The sequence below is a fragment of the Haliaeetus leucocephalus genome, unplaced genomic scaffold (assembly GCF_000737465.1).
Source record: "Haliaeetus leucocephalus isolate CR32 unplaced genomic scaffold, Haliaeetus_leucocephalus-4.0 Scaffold395, whole genome shotgun sequence".
Taxonomy (NCBI): domain Eukaryota; kingdom Metazoa; phylum Chordata; class Aves; order Accipitriformes; family Accipitridae; genus Haliaeetus; species Haliaeetus leucocephalus.
Window position 1 is genome coordinate 4,459,657 of NW_010972831.1, and position 19,561 is coordinate 4,479,217.

General features: G+C 45.7%; 1 protein-coding gene across 2 annotated transcripts in view; it reads right to left on the reverse strand.

Moving 5' to 3' along the window:
- The window catches only part of SSH2 (slingshot protein phosphatase 2), a 53,852-nt gene that overhangs the window by 28,304 nt on the left and 5,987 nt on the right, over positions 1 to 19,561 (reverse strand). For both annotated transcript variants that reach the window (XM_010573679.1, XM_010573678.1), the window contains exons 2-3: positions 5,135 to 5,238; positions 208 to 272 (exon numbers count right to left, since the gene is read on the reverse strand). In XM_010573679.1, the coding sequence (XP_010571981.1) occupies positions 208 to 272; positions 5,135 to 5,238 (169 nt within the window). The remainder of the gene's footprint in view (positions 1 to 207; positions 273 to 5,134; positions 5,239 to 19,561) is intronic.

The following is a 19,561-nucleotide window of genomic DNA, read 5'->3' on the forward strand; positions in this document are numbered from 1 at the left end:
TTGTCTCACTGAACACCCAAATAAGCAAGCCTTTCTTAATTAGCTGCTTTTCTACCTTTGTGGTTGCAAAGACGACTCCCCAAACTCACTGATGAAACCACTCAAACATATACGCACCACTGCTTTCAGGAGTTACACAGGTGTATTTGTCAAGCGGAACTTAACCTTTATATTTGTTAATAGCAGATAAGCAAAAAGCCAGCCTACCAGTCTGATGTTGTCTTCTGGGCGGAGCAGTATGAACATGGCCTGCAGGTGTTGCTGGAGATCCCCTGCAGGCAAGAGGGAAAGGTGAATGCACAAAAATAGTTTTAAATCACATGCAAGTTCCTGGCTGTCCAGCCAGAGCAAACATCCACCAAGAAACCTGACACGTCACCACAAGCTTTGTCACTTCCACCCACTCAGAGATGACAAAACTCCATCTCTTAGTCAGCTGTTCTTTGCTCCGTGTGCTCACCTGTTCCCATCTTACCATGCTCTCTCCTGCTAAATTCTGTTATCTTTTTAACTGAAATAAAAAGCATTTTGGTACTCTCTGTTCCTTTAAAAGACAAGGAAAACTAGGTAGAAATAGACCCCACCCCATGGTTCAACATCTCATTCTACCACGTGCTTCAAACCAGGAATCTGCCATTTCTTTTACACCACCTTATTACTTGGTGCAGAACTACTACCTAGACAAGAGTATCCCCTTTGAAGTGAGATTTAGTCCCATCTTAGAGCAGCACGTGCCCACATATGCTTATGTACCAACTCCACCCAAAAGTGGCTAAGAATTCCCACCTGAAAAATCAAGCACCTACAATTTTTCCTAGAAAATGCTTGCTACACTTTGACTGGTGAGGCTGAGGAAAACTGAAAGGGGAAAAAAAAAATTAAAAAAAAAAAAAATAAAAATCAGTCACACAGTAACTTTAAAGTCTTCTTAAAAAGACCTGAGTGTTCCAGGTTCCTAAAGCACAAAGCATTTGAAAGACAAGTGAGATACCTTTCTGTTGGTCCTACCACACTGACTTCTCAGCACTACGCCCTGGCCTGTAGAGAGCCAAGAGTTTCTCTGCTAAGCAAGCACATTACCTTCCGAGCGTCAGTAAGCAATAACACCTCCAGCAATGGGCTGTTTTTAAAATCATTACCTGGAAAATTAATCTACATTCCCAGAAAGGAGAGTGCAAGGCTGCCAGGTGGGTGGCACAGAACGGGAAGAAGAGGAGCCTTTACTCTTCTACCCTCTCCCACTCCCCCACAGACGCGAAGCCGAGTTTAGGCAAGACTGCGGGGAAGAGCACAAATGCTGGAGCAAGTACTCAGCACAAATGGCTACGGGAGCATTTTCTAGGAAGGTTGACTAACCTTCCCGACCTCCTTTTCTAATTCATCGGTGGTGCTAGAATCCATGCTATTTCACAGACTTTCAGAAATAAGGAAACCTTAGACACGAAGCAGCATCTGGAATTGTCACAAAAGGGAAGGGGAAGGAAAGAAACACTGCCCAGCAAGAGCATGGTACCTAGTTCCCAAATTATTTTGACAGCTGGTGGAACAGCAGGGCTGAAGGGCTGCTGCAGCCTCTCTCCTGATGGGACAGAGGCAACCTTGTGTGGAGTGGGCTGTGCAGGACACGGCATTCCCTGCTGTCCCCTTCCTTCCTCCTTGAAACACATTTCAGCATATGGAGAATGAGTCAATGCCCTAGGACTGCATTTTTAACTGGGGGTGGGAAAAACTGAGGCACTCTGCAGTGCTAGGGAAGTCACATACGAAGTACCAGTGGTGACAAGCACCTGAAGCTCCTTCCTGCCCAAGGACATTGTTCCCAGTGCTGGAGTGGCTGGCATGTGCCTTGCTAAACGGCAATTATTCAGGGAGATAGGTAACACAGGAAAGGCCAGCTCATCCATCAGATGTTTGTCCTCCCAGGGGTGCAGTGGGAGACAGGATTTCCCCACATCAACACCAGTGCAAAATCCCGTTGATACTGCTCAGTTCCAGGAAGTTTCAGCTGCTAGTGCGGTGGGAATCATGGAGAACTGTCGACTGAACAGGCAAAGGTCCCTCTGCTTCAGGCAGCACCTCCTGCCTGCAGCCTGGAGGAGCCCAACGAGTATTTGACTCATGAGGCATTTACATGTCTTAAGCAGCTTGAAATGAAAGATGCTCACCTCAGTTTTTCTCTCCCCAAAACGTAACAGTTCCCACCTATTGCTGCCAGTAATTCACCATCAGGAACCAGTTTAAGAGCTGAAGTTTTTGGACTTTAAAACACACCACCAGGACTACTGGATTATCTCAATACTTAAAAAAGAGAGGAAGTTTCTAAGAGAATACTTTCTGCAAGGATCAGTCAAGGAGCTCCACTATCCCTCATTCTCAGAAAGTTTATTGCACTCCTCCCCATTCCCCAGCCTGCCCTACCAGCCTTCGGAGCTCCAGAGCTAGAAAGTAAAGTATTGCTTCCTTGGCCAGCTTTAATTGATTTGCACCATTTTCAGCCCCAAAGACACAAGGCATTTTGTAAGCTTCCTGGATTAAGAAAAAGCAAAGCAAAGGTTTTAACATGCCAGAACCAGCACAAAGATATCACATCCTGTCCTATGAAGAGCTATCGGCTTTGCTGGCATTCATGGCAGACTGCTGCTTCCTATCACATTGTCCAGCAACAAGCAGATGCTTTCGTTTCCTTCAGCTGGCAGGCTAGGTGCAAAGCATCAGCTCGGGTGGGATCTTAAAAGTGATTTACAGTATCCCAGAGATGGCAAAAGCCCCAGGGAAATTACATCCTTTTCTGGCCTCTTCCAGTGTTGTTGGAGTGCAAAAGCAAGCCCACCATCCTACAGAACACAGCCCATTTGCCAGGTGGCACAGGGCGCAGGATTGCCCAGCAAGAGGAGTATGGACAGCTGGTACCATATCTACCCAATCTGCCAACTAGTGATTTCCATTGCTGAAGATGATATGATTAAAGAAATGGGTGTGAACATTAATTATTTCCTGTTACGCATTTACTCTTTATGCTGGATTCTAGCACCTCTGATGAATTAGAAAGGCAGGTCAGGAAGGTTAGTCAACCATCCCAGAAAATGCTCTCGTAGCCACCTGAAACACTACTGCATCCATAGGCAGCAATTTCATACTGGAAAGTTATGTCCGCTCTCCACCTCCCTTCTAATTTTGTGTGCCAGAGATAAGTCACCACACACACATGGGAATGAAAGTTGAGCACAGATTATCAGAGTCCAAGAAAGGAGACAGTTTTCTTTGCCACACGCTCTGCCAGCCAGCTCACTGCCAATGGCCAGTTCACCTCTCAGAGCCACACTCTCTACATCACTGTTTTAATTTTGGTGGCACAGATCTTTTGCTCAGGAAGGTGACACCACCGATCCCTTAGTGTCTTGGTCTGCTGGTGTATAGTTATGTTAGAAAAGTTCACAGAAAAGAAAGATGATGCACACTCATACAAAGGTCTCTTTTCAGTGAAATCTCCAAGCACCATAAAAAAATACTATACCATTCACATCACTTGACAAGCAGGGAAACTGAGGAAAGGACAAGTACTGATGCCTCATTAAATCTCACCCTGTAAGTTGAAGAGACAGGAATAAAGAGAGTCTTCTAAGAATAAAAATCCCACCCCTTAGGCAAGCCAGCCTCTTCAATACAACACATCTTGCTGTAAGCAATTACAACACACTGGATTTGCTTTTTTGGCAATCTGGCTTCCAAAAGCTCTGGGCTGATTAGACGAGTGACTATTTTCCAGCAAGGTCTCCAGATCTCATGCAAGTCAGCTGTAGCAAGTAGATGAGGCAACAAGAGAGATTCAAAAGCTGTTTGTGCTGCCTTGCACAAGTTCACAAGGAAACCCATCCAGCGTGTCTCCTCTGCAAGGTAAAGCCAAGACAGCAACTGACCTGGGCTTCTATTATGCAGAGGACTTTGGAGAGATTAAAAACCAAGACAGGTCAAGATAAACTTTTAAAAGACTGCTAACTCTATTTGCACGCTGAACACCATTTCACTTCAGTCTCAACCAGAAAGGCCAGCTTTAAATTAAGTTTCAGAACACTTTATTTTCTTCTGACAACTGGTAATTAATGCATCTCACTCAAACCAATTTGGGTGCTTCTTGTACTATGTCTGAGTGGAAGTATGTAATTAACTGCCTTTTGACTTAAGCTCTTCCTATAAAGATGTTTGTAAACAGATTTTGAGGTGGACCAGTCATCAGGTAGGTAACTCTGCCGGATATAGAGTTGGATGACAGTCTGATGGTATCAAAGCGCAAAGAAATCTACACCCGGAACCAAACCAAACCACCTTTTGGTCGTCACTTTTTGGCAAAGAAAGTTGACTGCAGTCTCTATGTTTCTGCCTCTGTCCCATATGCAAAAATCTGAACATCCCAGTGTTGTTTTTTTCCTGCTGATTGTTTAATGGAAGGGAAAAACTCCACGCTATCTGATCCCTGTAAAACACCATCAGTGAATAAGCACCATATACACAATGAAAAACAACCTACCCTGAAATGTTTAACTTTCATTATTCAGACCGACTTTTCCAACAAAGAGTCAAAGCAAAAACACGTATCAAACTTCCAGCAGATAAAGGGGGTGGAATTATGACCAACTCTGTATTATTCACTCTGCTCACACATCTGAAAAGTCACACTGACTTTGCTCAGAGGTTTCTTTACCACCACAAGTCTCCTCCCTTTCTTCCATCATAACTGGTTACTTTCAGATCAGGAAGGGCAATTACTCATCCTGTATCATAACCTCAAGTTTCCCAGTGCAATGCAGGAAGGTTTTGATGGCAACCCTCCAGCACCTCTCATACAAAAATTAGAGGACGATACTGTGGGGGGTAGTTGTTCTCAGCTCTCCTTGACATCATGATTGCTGCCCTGATGTCACTCATTTGTTTGATTTTGCAGGATAAACAAGAGAGTACTGAAACCTTTTTTTCCATCAGCATTAAATATCACAGTCTTGAGACTGGCAGGTCTAGCTTTAATACACAGCTGGTGTAAACAGAAACGTGTGTCATCTGGTGAGAACAAACTCAAGAAAGGTGGACTCGGAAACAAGAGTGAGCAGACAAGCCTCAGCTGTCGGATGCAACATATTACCTGCATGCTTGTTACGCCTGTGACTGATCCTGGGAGTAGACGACCCATTTCCTCGTGGCAGGAAGAGCGCTGCACCTTTCACAGTGAGGAAGCTTTCGCTTATGCTGCAAGGGGAGAGACAAACCGTGAATAAGGAAAACTCTACTGCCTGTAAAAGCAGAAACACAATGGAACAAGAGAGGTTCAAGGCATTCAATGCATGTTCTGTTCTTTTGCAAGGAAGCGATTTAGACTGAATTATTTTGTTGGTAAAGAACTCTTCCCCCCCTCCGCCCCATATAAGCACTGCAAACATTCAAAGCATAACTGAGAACAACATGAACAGAGAAATATTGAAAAGCAGAACATATGACTGGTGCCACTCCGCCTGCAGAGGTGGAACCTGAGCAGGCAGAGGGGATTAACCTACGGCTATATTTTCAATTTGAAAGTCAAGATGAGAGATCCACATTTCTAAATGGCGATTAATACAGCAAGCCCACGCATCTCTATAATTATGGACTCTGTTAACCCTGTGCTTTGTGGTTCAGACACAGCTGATGCCCTGCAGAAACAAATGTATCCCTTCAGCAGTTAGCCCAAAGAAAATTAGTGTACATAACAGATTAAGAAATCGTATAACTACGGTCTATGAGTTGTATGATAATTAACTCTCAAAGACTTATAAATTACAAGCAAAACTGTAATGCTATTGAATTCAGACATCACTTACGGCCTTGATTTTGCCCTTCCTAAAGTCACAAGAGGAGAGAGGTTTCTGGAAAGGGACAATAAAGAGTTCTGAACTTCTGTGGAACAGCCCATACTTCCAAGAACATCTTCCAATAGTCTTCTTAAAGATGCTGTGGCTCATGGAAAAAGGGAGACACACTACAGATTTTGCAATTCAGCCATCCTGTTGCATAGTTAAGGGTTCCTGCTTTTCTCAGAGTTGATAAGATAGTCATACAGACTTTGAAGAAAGCCAGAAACAATTCTACAGTCAACAGGATGGTTGATGAATATGATAAGACAGGATGGGAGAGTCCCTGGCATTGTGCACCCCAGCAGCTCTGTGCCTTGAAAAAGACATTGGCTTGTTCTCTTCAACTGAATAAGAGACTAGGAACTTCTCAGTTCCTTTCTCTCCTTAAACAAATACCGAAACTAATTATTTATTCCCTTCCTTTAAGGGACAAGGACCGGGAAATAATAATAGAGTAAAAAGCCCCACCATATATTTGAAGAAATTCCATGTTACAAAACGCAGGTGAACGCTAGAACTTGCCAAGTCACCACCCTTCACAGCTACTTCTGCTCCACCGAATAAGCAAAGGCTAACTGCTGCCTGCAGCCCCTACTCCAGGGACACGTTTCAGTGGCTACTCAAAGGCAGGCACACACCTAAGCACAACTGAAGACAACAGCATCACAGAGAAATCAAACGTGACCAAGAACCTGGACACAGCACGGCATGAGCCTGCGATCTTCTAGTTTCACAACCACTTTAGCAATAGGCTTTGCCGACTATTTTTTCATAGGTATAAGAATTATAAAAGCTTGTGTTAAAGTTGGACTTCCCCCCAACCTCAAGCACATTTCTGGGAACCTCTCCATTTTGCTGGTGGGGATATAAAAAAAAGCAAATTTTCTGAGCTCCAGCAAAGCAGATGCACACTCAGAAAGACCTTCTTTTTCAAGCCTGTAGCACATCCCAATGTTTAGACTGCACTGTCACAACATCAGCACTCCTCCTTACTGACAAAGTTCCTCCCAGGACTATTTTCTAAAATTAAACTGTATGTCAAACATGCATTAGATGTTTCAATAAAACCAGAATTTCAAAAATCACTCATCCCAAATTAAAAGGTATCAGAGATCTTTACCTATGCTAAACTTAAAACCAACCAAACAAAACTATTAAATTCATTGGGCACACTGAGCACAGATGTTGCCTCAGACCCTTCTCACAAAAAATTTTGACTGAGCCTTTCTGGCTTTTGGTGACAAATAGATCCTCTGAAAGCCCTCAAGCTACACACTTTCTTCAAGCCTGAACTACAGAAACACCGAGTTATCCTGAAGCCACTAACTTTAAATAAATAAATAAATAAAAAAGTATCTTTCTCCCTCAACATGTTTTGATTCAGCAGTGCCCTGATGTATTGAAGAAGTACACTTCTGCTTTCAGAGTAGCACCTACAATGGGAGTGGGGCAAGACAGCATGCCATGCTTTGCTGAGCCTCTTCAGGAGACAAGATAATAATACAGAAAAGAGTGAGAAGACATTCTCTTCTCCTCCTCCTCCCTTTACAATCTCACCACAGAGGCAAATGAATGTTAAGCTGCACAGGAAGAGAAAGAATTCAGCAGCCACAGCCAGTTTTTACCAGCAAAGCCAACAACTAATATTAGCAATCCTTTAGCCTATGCCTGAGATTTCCCCAGAAGGTTGAATTAGCAGCTATTTTTAGTGGATAAAGCAGCAGGTAGCTAGAGGGCTGGGAGGTTAAAAATCTTCTCACTTCCATCACTTTCTCTTATCACCAGTGCTCTGCTGCCAGCCACCCACCTGGAAAGGAAACACCAGCAGAACTAAAGAGATTCCCATCAGGTACATCTTTCCACCCTCTCTCCTAAGACCACGGAGAACCTTGTTTTGGGCCATTAACCACAAGCACTAAGTTTGACTTGGTAAGACTAGGGAAAGGGAATGTAATTCCCCATACGAAGGGTCGGACCAGCTGAAGAATGTGGCAAAGCGGATCATTCTTGTAGAACGGGGAGGTCAAGCAGGCAGGGCAGCACCTCCCGCGGGGCAGGAGGGAGTGCAGGAGATGGCCATCAGCACGGTTGGGGAAAGAGCAGACTGGTGGAGGCAAGAGCCTCATCCTTCTGCCAGTTACAGCTCTTGGCATCACCTGCCGTGAACTCCTAACACACCACACATCTGTATTCAGCACAGCAGCCTATCAAACAAACCCCATAATACACAAACACACCATCAAGCCCCCACTCTGAGATTCAAGCAGTAAAGAAAATCTTGGGAGAAAAGGCAAGAAGTTTATAGGAAAGTCCAAGCAGCTGTAATAATAACTACCAGTGAAGCTTAACACCGCTCTTTCGGGATGCACACAGGGACAAAAAAAAAAAAGCTATCACTGCCCTGATGTCCCCTGTACCACGCACAGCTGGCTGATCCATTTGGGTCCATCCTGCCTGGATAGACCCAGCCATGATCCTTCCCCAAAGCATCGTATTTCAGGGCAAGATCACCTTTGGATACTGCCCGATATATAAGGAGAGAGGATTCCTCCTGTAGGATGCTAACGGCAGGCCCCACTCTGAGATGCTTCAGAAACACAAAAGGTAGAAACATGTGCGTGAAAAGAGCAATTAGAGGCTCAGAACAACTCTCATGATGTGGGACTGTGCTCACTGTAACAGCAGAGCCATGCTACCACCCACTACTGATTTTACCCTGCTGACAGCTCAATGGCTCCAAAGCATAACCTGGGCTTTGAAATACTTCACAAAATCCAGTTTGCCAGAGCCTAGTGGAGCTTCAATGCTCTATGAAACAATCTCCTGGAAATGGACCTGGTATTAAAAGACACTAAATGTGGTTAAGGGAAAAGTTGAGTCCAGGAAAGCAGAAGACAGGGAGCCAACTTGGCAGAGGTAACAAATCTGAGTTGTATTTTATCAGCACACCAGGCTTGTCATCAGTACTCTGTACTACACAGTGGCTTTCTTCTGGAGAAGACTTATTTGGGACATATCTATGAAAGAGTTATTAAAGCTATAAGCAACCCTCAGCACTACAGCAGTGGAAAAAAAAAGCTTCAGTTCCACATTTAGCCCATTCACCTCTGAAGTGAAGTAGAAATTTTAAGGCCACCAGTGATGTGCTATTTGCAATTCATTGCTTACTGGGAAGAGAACCAACATAAGCGGAAGTCTTAAGCAACTTCTACAGAAATGACTACTTGTACCAATTCTTCCCCCAGGCAGAAAAGATTTTGTAGAAATTGTACAAGGCACATCACCAAAACTATTTAAACTCTTTTGCATAAAAAGCGCAGACACTCCCCTCAGAAGACCCAGTTTCTAAACAGCAGTAACAGCATGAAACAGAAGTGATTCCCGTGCTCCCTGACTTGCTGCCCAGCGACTGAGCTCCTCATGCACGAGGAAGACACTGCACAGTTCATACCAAATTCTCATTAAGCTACAAAATTGTGGAACCACATAAAACTTACAGATGGCAAACAAATAGTGAATGCCTTCCCAACTGTTACCCTGCACAGCTCCGTTCATAAACTGGAAGCACAAACGCCAAATAAACTGGTTTCGAGACACAAAAGAGAAAACGTTACTGGTTTATGGACTATGCCAAAGCAATGCGATAACATGAATCATCTGATGCTTTGCCACCACTCCCCCGTATGATGCCTTCCACCTAAGGGGCTGCTCGGCTGGGGAGTTGCTTGTCCAGAGTGTTGCACCACCTGCCAGGAGATAAGTGAATCTGCACCACCCACCAGTTTTCAATGAAAAATTCTCAGTCCTCAAGGTAAAACGCTCAGAAAGGAACCCTGCAGTCTTCTTTAGAAACTATTTCATAAAGAAAGGAGAGAAAACCTTTTTAGAAGTACAGCAAGGAAAGCAAAGAGGCACCTGAACAGCTTCTGGCAATGTTTTATCCTAATGAACACTTAATTAAGTTATTGCGAGCCTGAGGATGACTTTCCAGTCAGCTCTACTTACTCATCAGAGCAGCTCCTTTACAGCAGGCTCTGTCCTGTCCAGCCCAGCCCTTAACCGGGCACTTGCCAAGTAGCACAACCAACAGAGCTGGCACCGTCCCCTGAAAGGTTCAGCAAGAGAAGTCCTCCCACCCCGTCCCCCTGCACAACGCAGAGGAACGGGTCAGTGTGGCGAGGAACAAATCTCCTCATGCTGTCACCTCTTCACCAGCCGTGCCCACAACCACACACAGGCAGCAACACAGCCACTGCAGGGAGTTGCATCTTCCTGTCCCATTCCCCCTGGTCCTTAGAAGAAAGGGGGAGATTAAAAAGCAATGGGTTAGGGGAAACGAAGATTTCAAGGTACTTGACATTTGGAAAAAAGTCCGCTACCTGTGGACTGGTTACAGAAATACAAACATAATTTCTCTGTCAGCCTCACGTATTTATTAACCAGAACCCTGCAGAAAAGCGCTCTGAAGCAGCATCCTAACAGAGTTAGCAAGCTACAGCTCAGCACCAGGAGGTTGCGCTGGGATTTCAACGGCAAGCCCAGCTCCAGGTGTAGCTCCCCATGACAAGAGCATTGTGCAGTAACCACAGAGGCTTCCGACTCCTGAGCAAAAGGAGTTTTTCCTAAAGGGCATGTCTTGGGACACAACCACCACCCAGCACAAGCTTTGCAAACGCAAGAAGCTGCCTGCCAGAACTGTACACCGCCAGGAAGGGCTTCAAGTTTCCAACCCATCTGCAGGACATACCCTTCCCCTCCAGCGGCCAGTGAGACCAAAGGCAAATAAAAGAAAAGCACAAACACTGACTGAAAGGCAGCAGGGAAGTCTGACAGTAAGGAAAGACACAAGTTAACCCTGGAGTTGATTAACTGGGAGCATTCAGCAGCCCAGGCCCTGAAAATGGGAAGCGTTAATGCAGACATCTGTACTAAAGCACTGGGGATTTCAGCTGGGAGTCCACTCTACCAAACGCTTCTCGCGTGCGCAGTGAAAGGCAGCCCCCGTCTGAAGAGCCAGCAGCTAAACAGGCGTAGGACAGCGAACAGATGTACTGCAGAAGGGTGTCTACCAGGAAGTGAAAGAAAAACATCTTGGTTTTAAGCCAGGTCGCTCCGTGAAGAGCCCCCCGACATTTTGCTCAAACACGAGCAGCTGGAGCGTGCTGCACGGGGGGGAGTGCGCATCTCTGCACTGCACATCTTATCTGCTGCCAGCTCAGCTCTATCATCCTCCTTTAATCCATAGGCTGCAAAACATAAAACCAAGAAAAAGACCAAAATTCACACACTGGCAGGAGCGGCGTAGCAGGCGTCAATGCTTAGCTCATTCCTGAGGCCGTGGAGCCAGGCGTGGAGGGAGGGCAGCCGGGGACATGTGAGCAAGCTCTTGTAGCACGCCAGGACTCACCCTGCAAGAGCAGCAATTCCAACTGCAGCTTGCTGCGTCTGGTGTGGAAAAAGTTACAGGAGGGCAGGCCAAGCAGCCTGCTGTTTTTCTCAGCACCTCAAGCCACTTCCCTCCCGCTTCCCGCTTCCCCTTCCCAAACTGGCTGTTTCCCTTCCTCTTGCAGGCAGACCTGGGGCACAGCATCACACCTGCACTGGGATCTGCTCTCACCGCCAGCCTCCCACTCACTTTACCTGGCCACAAGAAAATTCCTGGTTAATAAAGCATCCATCCCCCAGCCAAGGGTGCAATGATGGCTGGGTACGCAGCTGTATGTGCAGCCTAGCAGCCAAGGGCATTTCTCCATCAAACCACTGGATGAGAACTTCACACACTTTCAGCATCCCTCCCTGAAGAAGTGCCTAACTCTTTCACCTTCACTGTAGTTTGTTTTTCAATAAACACCCCTATTTCCCTTGCCTACTTTTTATAGCCTCTGGTTTATTAACTGCCAACAGTATTAATGAATTATATAGAGGAGAGCAATGTTTGGCTTCCAGTTTAAGCCTTTGCTCCTAGGCAAGTGATGAAGGCACCTGGTTCTCTTCGCACAGAGGCCAGATCTCAGGGCTGTGTAAAGCAAAGTACTACCAGTCACTGATAAAAAAACAAACCCAAAACACAGTAAACAAAAAGCCACCACAACAAGAGGGGAATGGAAAAGACAAGGATAACTCAGGATTGCTCTACACTGACATTTGTATTAACAGGGTCAGCTGGCAGCACACACAGACAAGTCTAGGCTTCTCTGATATCCAAAATAGAAACAAACCCAGTGCAGAGCAAAACAAGGGCCATGACTTACCGAAAAGGGCTCTGTAACACTGTCAACAGAGGTGACAACATTGAGGGCAGGGAGAGAAAGGGGAAGCGGTTCTCCAACAAAGGCCGACTCTCACCACTCAGCACTTTTGCAACTTAAGAAACAGCACAAGGAGAAAAACAAACAAAGCGTGGGAACCCACTCCATCTCAGATGTTTGACGCAAACTGCATTTTTAGCAACATCTGCGTTTGTGTCTTTTTTTTTTTTTTTAAAGGAACTGTCTACAGGCATTTCCTCTGCTCCAAGGTGGGACTCCCTGGATAGATAATTTAGCTGCAGTGACACAGACAGGCATAATCACAGAAAGATCTGCAATGCCAATGGTAACTCGATTGTACTAACTTACCTATTGATCCCTTCTCACCATAGCCAAGTCATCTTTTCCCTTGCTTTGGTCTCCCATATGGACATTTGCTGAAGCTCAGCTAAGACAAGAAAAACTTACAGTTTGCTAGAAGATACCCAAAAGTGAGGATGATGGGTGTGAATCTGAACTCTAAACGCACTGCAACTCTAAAGGCATTCCTTTTACTTGCTCCAAGTGAGGAGAGAATTTATGGCAAATTCAGAGAGGGTACAACTTGCAAAAGGGAGCACTGATGAGCATGGTTGTGTCCGCCAGTGAAGAGCAACTTCTTCAGATGCGCCAAACAACCACACTCACAGTTTCAGAGATGGGTTCTAACCAGCCTCAGGTCATCCAACAAGGCTGTAGGGAATGCTGACATCCACTCAATACCCCACTAACAGTCTACAAGTCAAGCCCACTACTGGAAAAAACCCATCACACACACATGCCATCAGTGCTCCTCTGCCACCAGGATCATTTGAATTGAGCTCCAGAAACCATTTTGCAAACTTCAGAGTCAAAGCAGCTTGGGCAGCCTGGGTACACTGGTGAGAGCAGTGGCATCCTTTGGAGACAGCACAGAAGACGACAGCTCTGGCCTGAGAAACTCATCCCTGCCAAAGATGCCTTGCTTCCAGCTAGGGGAGCAATGACAGCTGCTGTTTGCAGCCAAAGTTTTCAGCCCACGCAGCTGCAACGGGTCTGCACTGAGCCGAAGACAACCACAACCACCTGCAGCATTCCTCTGCCTCCTGGTGCCCTGAGCCTCGCTCTGCAGTGGTGAGCTGACCTTTGGACTCCTATCAAATGTATTCCCTTGCAGGCAGGGCTGGGATTCATTTGTTGCGGGAAAGCAGGCTGGGTTTTGTTTTAAGCTGGACTGCAGAGGAAGACATTTTATAATGTCTGATAGGAGTCAAAGTCCACATGGGGTTCCTGTTCCCCTCACGTACCCCTAGCCTACGAACGAACCAGCTCAACAACATCCAAACTCCGAAATCAAAGGCAACGCGGGCAGACCTCTTGCACAGGCATCGGCTGCCTCCTCACCAGCCCGCCCGGCAGAGCGAACGCTGCGAGCTCAGCGCTGCCTTCCCACCCATCCGTGCGCCCATGCCTGCTGCCGGCAGCTCCATATTACGTTTCACAGGGCTGCTGCTCGACGCGTGCTCGTACAGTAACACGCACACGCAACTCTCCCTGTGTCACCTCGCTGCCGAGCCCGTCTGCATCGCCTCCTGCCAGCGCTCGGCAGCCTCAGCGCGGCGGCCGAGAAAGCGAGCAAACATCCTCGCGCCGAGGCTGGGCAGCTCGTGGGCGAGCGAGACGCGCCGAGTCGCAGAGCTGCTGCCGCCACCGAAACGCAGCACGGGCTGGGACACCCTGCTGCAGCTCAGATCATCAGGTAATAATTTATTTCAAGGAATACGAACTTGGGCGCAGACTGTATGATTCACCACGGCAATGAAGAAGGACAGAGTTATGCAAGGATGGATGCAAGCTATCACACACTGAAACGTAGTCTTTTTCCACGCAGCACAAACAGCAAAAAACTTTACTCTCTCTACCTTCCTATACAACACTAAGGGAGTCCCAGCAAGCCACGTGTTGGGTGGCCCATGGTCAGCCTCCAAGGTGGCTTCAGAGAATCCACCCAGAGAGAATGAAAAATATTCCAAAAAGCAACAGCAAAACAAGTCGTGCAAACAAAGCTCTGACGTGCTCTGGAATTCGAGACTGAAGATATGCACAAAATCATTTTTTTCTACAGTCCAAGCATGGCAGTTCACGTACTAGAAAGGGGGTGACTAACACAATTAGGATGCTTATTAAGAAGTTGGGGCACTTGGTGTTTACAGAAGAAATTTGATTCTATGCACTTTTTTAAGCAAGAGACCCAAACCGGAACCGAGACCATGAAAGGAATTTGTTTTACTTGATAGTCCCCAAAGGCTTCCAGGTCTCCAAGTCAAGACATTCCCAGATTAAAGCCCTACACAACATTCTTCTTGCGCTATATACTGTTTAAACATCCATGGACTTCAGTGCATACCATCGGGCTCATGGAGCAGGACAGTTATACCCAAGAGAGCACTCTGCACTGTTTTACCACCATGTGCCGCACTCCTACCAGCTCAGTCTGTCCAAAATGAGCCAGCTGCTGTGGTATGAACAAAATGCTTTCACAAATATATTCTTAAAAACACTTCAATCAACATGAGAAAACTTCATAAGGAGAACCTATTGCATCGAGGCTCAGAGAAAAAAAAGAAAAGCTTTTTGATCAGTTATCTCCAGAAAGAACACCCCTCTGATTGACATATACTTATCTTTTTTCCTCTGAGAATTAACAGTCCATGTTGACCATCTTTAAACCACGCAATAATCTCCTCTGCCACCAGAGTTCGAAAGCATTGCCATCATACACAGCACATTTCTTTTTAAACCTTAAACAAGAGCTGACACATCCTTGAGCAGTTGGTTAACAACCAACAAGCCTGAAAGGTCTCTCCCCACTGCGTTTAAATTAATTATAAAATATCCTGTCTTAAACGTATGTTTACTCCGATCTCCCTGCACGTGCATGATTCATCGCTGTCACAGACCTGACCATGTTTGGCCTGACTGGCAGCGCCCTGCAAGAAGGACCCCATGGCTTTAAATACGACTGTAACACAAGTCACAAGAGACACGCTAAGGTCAACATACTGTCCCTCCCCGCAGCAGCCAAGTCCAGGGGCACCTATATTTAGACAAAGTATGTGCGGCACTTTAAAGATGGAAGGAGACCACCGACTTGCCTGAATCACCGCCAGCGCTGGCCGTCTCCCCGAGACGGGGACAGTCTGACCAGGAGCTGGCACCCGCTCAAATTAGGGTACCCTGCGCACCCAACACAGCCCACACCCTCCCCAGCGGCCACGGCTCCCCCAGGCACAAGCCCAGCCTCAGATTTGGAAAGGGCAAAGCAGCCACAGCCCCGGTGCGGACAGGTCGAGGAGGACATTGCTCCATCGCTTCTTCCGCTGGTTTTGGTGGAGGTGGCCAGCAGTGAGCGTGGCTGCGGTCGGCCGGGGAGCAGAGGTCCTGCCGCCTTGTGAAGCGGCACCGTGCCAGGACTCAGCTCTGCAACCGCCCTGGCGCCCGGAGCAGGGCATGGGATGGAGGAATTACGCTGGGGAAGCAGCCTGGCTCTGATCGCAGCCTCCTTGCCTGCCCTCAGTAAATACATTAATGGACCCCTGTAAATAGAGCACCAAAACAAGGACCACTCTGTCTCCACACAAAGAAATCAATGCTGAATAATAAGCCTTTTCCTCTGTGCTAAAAAGAAGCAGATGCTTGTTTACCAAAAGCATCAAAAATCATCAAGAGGCTGCTGGATTTGACTCGTAAAAAATAGAAGGAAGTTATTTGTTCAGTATTCTAACTTCTGCAGCACTCAGCACTTTCAATTTTCTCTCATTCTTACTGCATCCTCCCCATGCACGAGGGCTATTTGATCCCTAAATGACAGTTTCCAGCAGGAACAGTAAAATCCGTTTAGGACTGACTGTCCCTTTAGATTAGCAAAAAAGGACAGTCAGCGGTAACCAGCAACGCGAGATGGTTTGTGAACTGTTTCAGAGAGAACAGCCACGTGCCAGATTTCTTTCAATAGGTTTTGATTTGAAATTGGAAGTCACAGGGAGCTTTACCTGTTGTACTGATATGGCCCATAACCAGGCTATCGATCTGCTCACCCTTGCAAATACGCCAGTGACTTCGAATAGCAAAGCCACAATTAAGGGAATACAAACTTTAATGTGGCTGTAAATGATAACTTCAAATTTTAATCAGTTAGTAGTGAGAAAACATCAAAGACAAAGAAACATTTTATAGTTGGAATAGTTTCATGGATTCTGTGTCTTTTCTTCAATCCAAGGCAACACTTAGAAGGACAGTCCTTAGCATAAGCAAGGTTAATACAAACTTCAGATTTAATTTAAAGTTGCAAACCAAAGAAGAAACACAGCATCACTTTGGGTTAATTGACCCAACGCTGCGGGGAATGGGGTAACTCAGCCTTTAAAGACAGCCTGCTCCCCAGCAGATGGGTGAGACGCTGCCTTGTCCACTGGTGCTTAGTGCACGCAGCCCTCCCCTGTACAGCACACCTACCCCGGCAGAAGCCAAGAAAAGCATTCCAATGTTTTGCTGGTGTAAGTGACAATCAGTCTCCAGAGCCATCAGGAAAAGCTCTCCAAATCAGATCATGAGATATAATTATGATGCATTTCAAAATGCAGACTCAGCATCACTTTCCAATCCAACTCTTCCCCCCGCGGATGTAGCAAGTTCTTCCTGGAGACAACATCCCTTGTGACTCTGCTTTTTCTTTTGGCGCTCTGAATAGGGATCAGCTTACCAGGAGTCCTTTATTCCTGAAATAATTTCCATTAATCACTCACCATATACCACTTTAAACAGAAGCTGACAGACTGTAGGATGTCTAACACCACCGCAGCATCTCCCAACTTAAAGGCTGAAATGAAGGGCAGCCCAAGAGGCAAAAGGAACCAAGAGATTTTGAAGTAGCAGACAAGTGAACTTCTTCAAACTGTTCCTAAGAATTGCAATGTTTTTATACAGGTATTTTAAATAAAAGCGGGGAAGCAGTACCACTCGAACCATCCACTCTTCATGATACCTGCTCACAAAAAAAGTAAATAAAAGGAGACAAAGCAATGTGCATAATTTTGAAGCATCACCCTGCAGTTTTGCATTTGTAATTCCTCAGTACAGGTGCAAATTAACCTACTCTTTTAGCACCTTAATGTCACTTTCAGATAAAGGAGATGTCAGCGCTTAACTTCAAAATGCATTTTAAGGATTCTCTAACTCAACGTAAAAACCCTGCAAAGTTTTGCTGGCTAAGACTCAGACTGGAAACACATTAAATAAAGTTTTAATTTACAAGAGCTTGAATTCCAAAGAGTAGGGATTCCAGATGTGTTTATCCCTGCAAAAGTCGGGTGCTAAATTTCACCAGAATTAGCACTTTAGGAAGTTTGGCAGCCAAATCCAAATCTAGTGGTTAACTCAGGTCTTCGTATTTCCTAAAAGCATGCAAACCCCTTTAAAAACCACACATTAAAGCAGAAAGACCAAAAGAATACTAAACGCTGCCGAGTATCACAGACCCAGAGAAGTCTCTAACAAGAACAGAGTGTACTTTAGGAAAAAGGCTCTTAAACAGCTTTTAAAAAGGCTCTAGAACAGATATTTGCTTTATTTCAAGCTAGAGAACCTCTCGTAAAACATTTCATGACGTACTCGAAAGAACAAAGGACAAAAAAGTAACATTACGACTGTGTCAAGGTTTTGCTCTGGTGACTGCGCTGGGAAAGCTGGTGATGTCCTGCCCCATCTCCTTTATGTCCTGCCGAGCAGACGCTGCTCTCCAAAACACAGGCTCCTGGGCTTGCTTACCCACCCTGGCATTTAGAGGGATGGCTTAGCAATATGGCCCTGCTCCCATGCACAGGCTGAACGTATTATCACGTAATTCTCAAATGTATGTTTATTCTTCACTTGTCAGCCCTGCTTGTTAATGAGGTACATGCATATTCCTCCATCTGCTTTCTTACAACTTTCTCATCGTGGCAAACCAACAGGAGGGCTAGAGTGGTGCTGACAAATTATTTGTTTTTATTTAGACTAACTGGCTTTCAGTCTCTGCAACACAGAGGAATGCAGCTGTTCCACTTTGCGTTTGTTTTTTGATTTCTCCATCTCTTTTTCAAAGCAACAAAGGAAAAAAAAGCAAACAACCCTAACAATAACAACAACAAAAAAGTCAGTGACCAACTCTTCACACACCACAACACAATGAGCCTTAAAAGAAAGAAAACAAACCAATTTGGGGCTCATTTTAATTCAGCATCAAGTCGCAGAAAGCAAGCAGAAGACTAACAGATTAAGTTTTAGAGGAAAAAGGTAAGACTGATGATAGCTTTTCCCATCTGTACCTTTGTGCAAATGAGGCTCCCCCTTAAATTATGACCTGGCGAACAAAGCACAGCGACGGAGGAAATACAGCACAGTTCATTATACACGGTAACACTGGTGTACAGACAATTAAGTCTAAGCTCAGCTCAGCTCAACAGTCCTCTGCAGGGGCAGGGGTCCCAACCCACCTGAGGTACTTCGAGACAGCACTGGACCAAGAGATGAACTTCCTCCGACTAATCTCTGTGCCTCCACAAGAGCCATACTGCAAAATTCAGAGGTAACAAATCTGCACTTCTCCAGTGAAAAGCTGGAAGTTTAACAGAGTGTGAACCAAACCCAGAACTGTGCAGTTACTGAGGAGATCACAGGCAGGAGAAAGCCCAGGCTGGTGGGACAATATGGACCTCATTAAGCCATTGTGAGAAGCGTGTGAACAAACTAAGGACTTCACTACTAAGTGACAAAGATCATTTGTTTAAAAGAAAGGACTAAATCATTTATGGTTCAGCAGTCTGTGGATTTAGCCTACTTGTAACAAAGGTGTTTTGAGAAAAAGCGTACTTCTTAAATGGCTTATTACAAATAAACCCAGAGACCCCAAAGGGCTGAATACAATGTTGATGAGGGCCAGATAAGTACTGGATAAACAGGAAAATGCACTGAACGAGGAGCTTGTGGCCTTAATATACCTAGAAATGCCCAAATTTGAAAAGCTGCCAATGCCAAGAAGTGCCGACCCTACATGGAGATCTCACATGCTGGATTCCTGTATTACCCCCAGCCTTTGTGAACGCTGGGGCACGCCTTAATTTTATCATTCACCTCTGCAGGTTTTTCCTTTTCCCCAGCCTCCCTCATCTGCAGGCTGATGTCCTGTGCTGGTTTTGGCTGGGATAGAGTTAATATTCTTCATAGTAGCTAGTATGGGGCTATGTTTTGGATTTGTGCTGAAAACACAGTGTTGATAATACAGAGATGTTTTCGTTATTGCTGAGCAGTGCTTACACAGAGCCAAGGCCCTTTCTGCTTCTCACCCCATCCCCCCAGCGAGCAGGCTGGGGGGGGGGG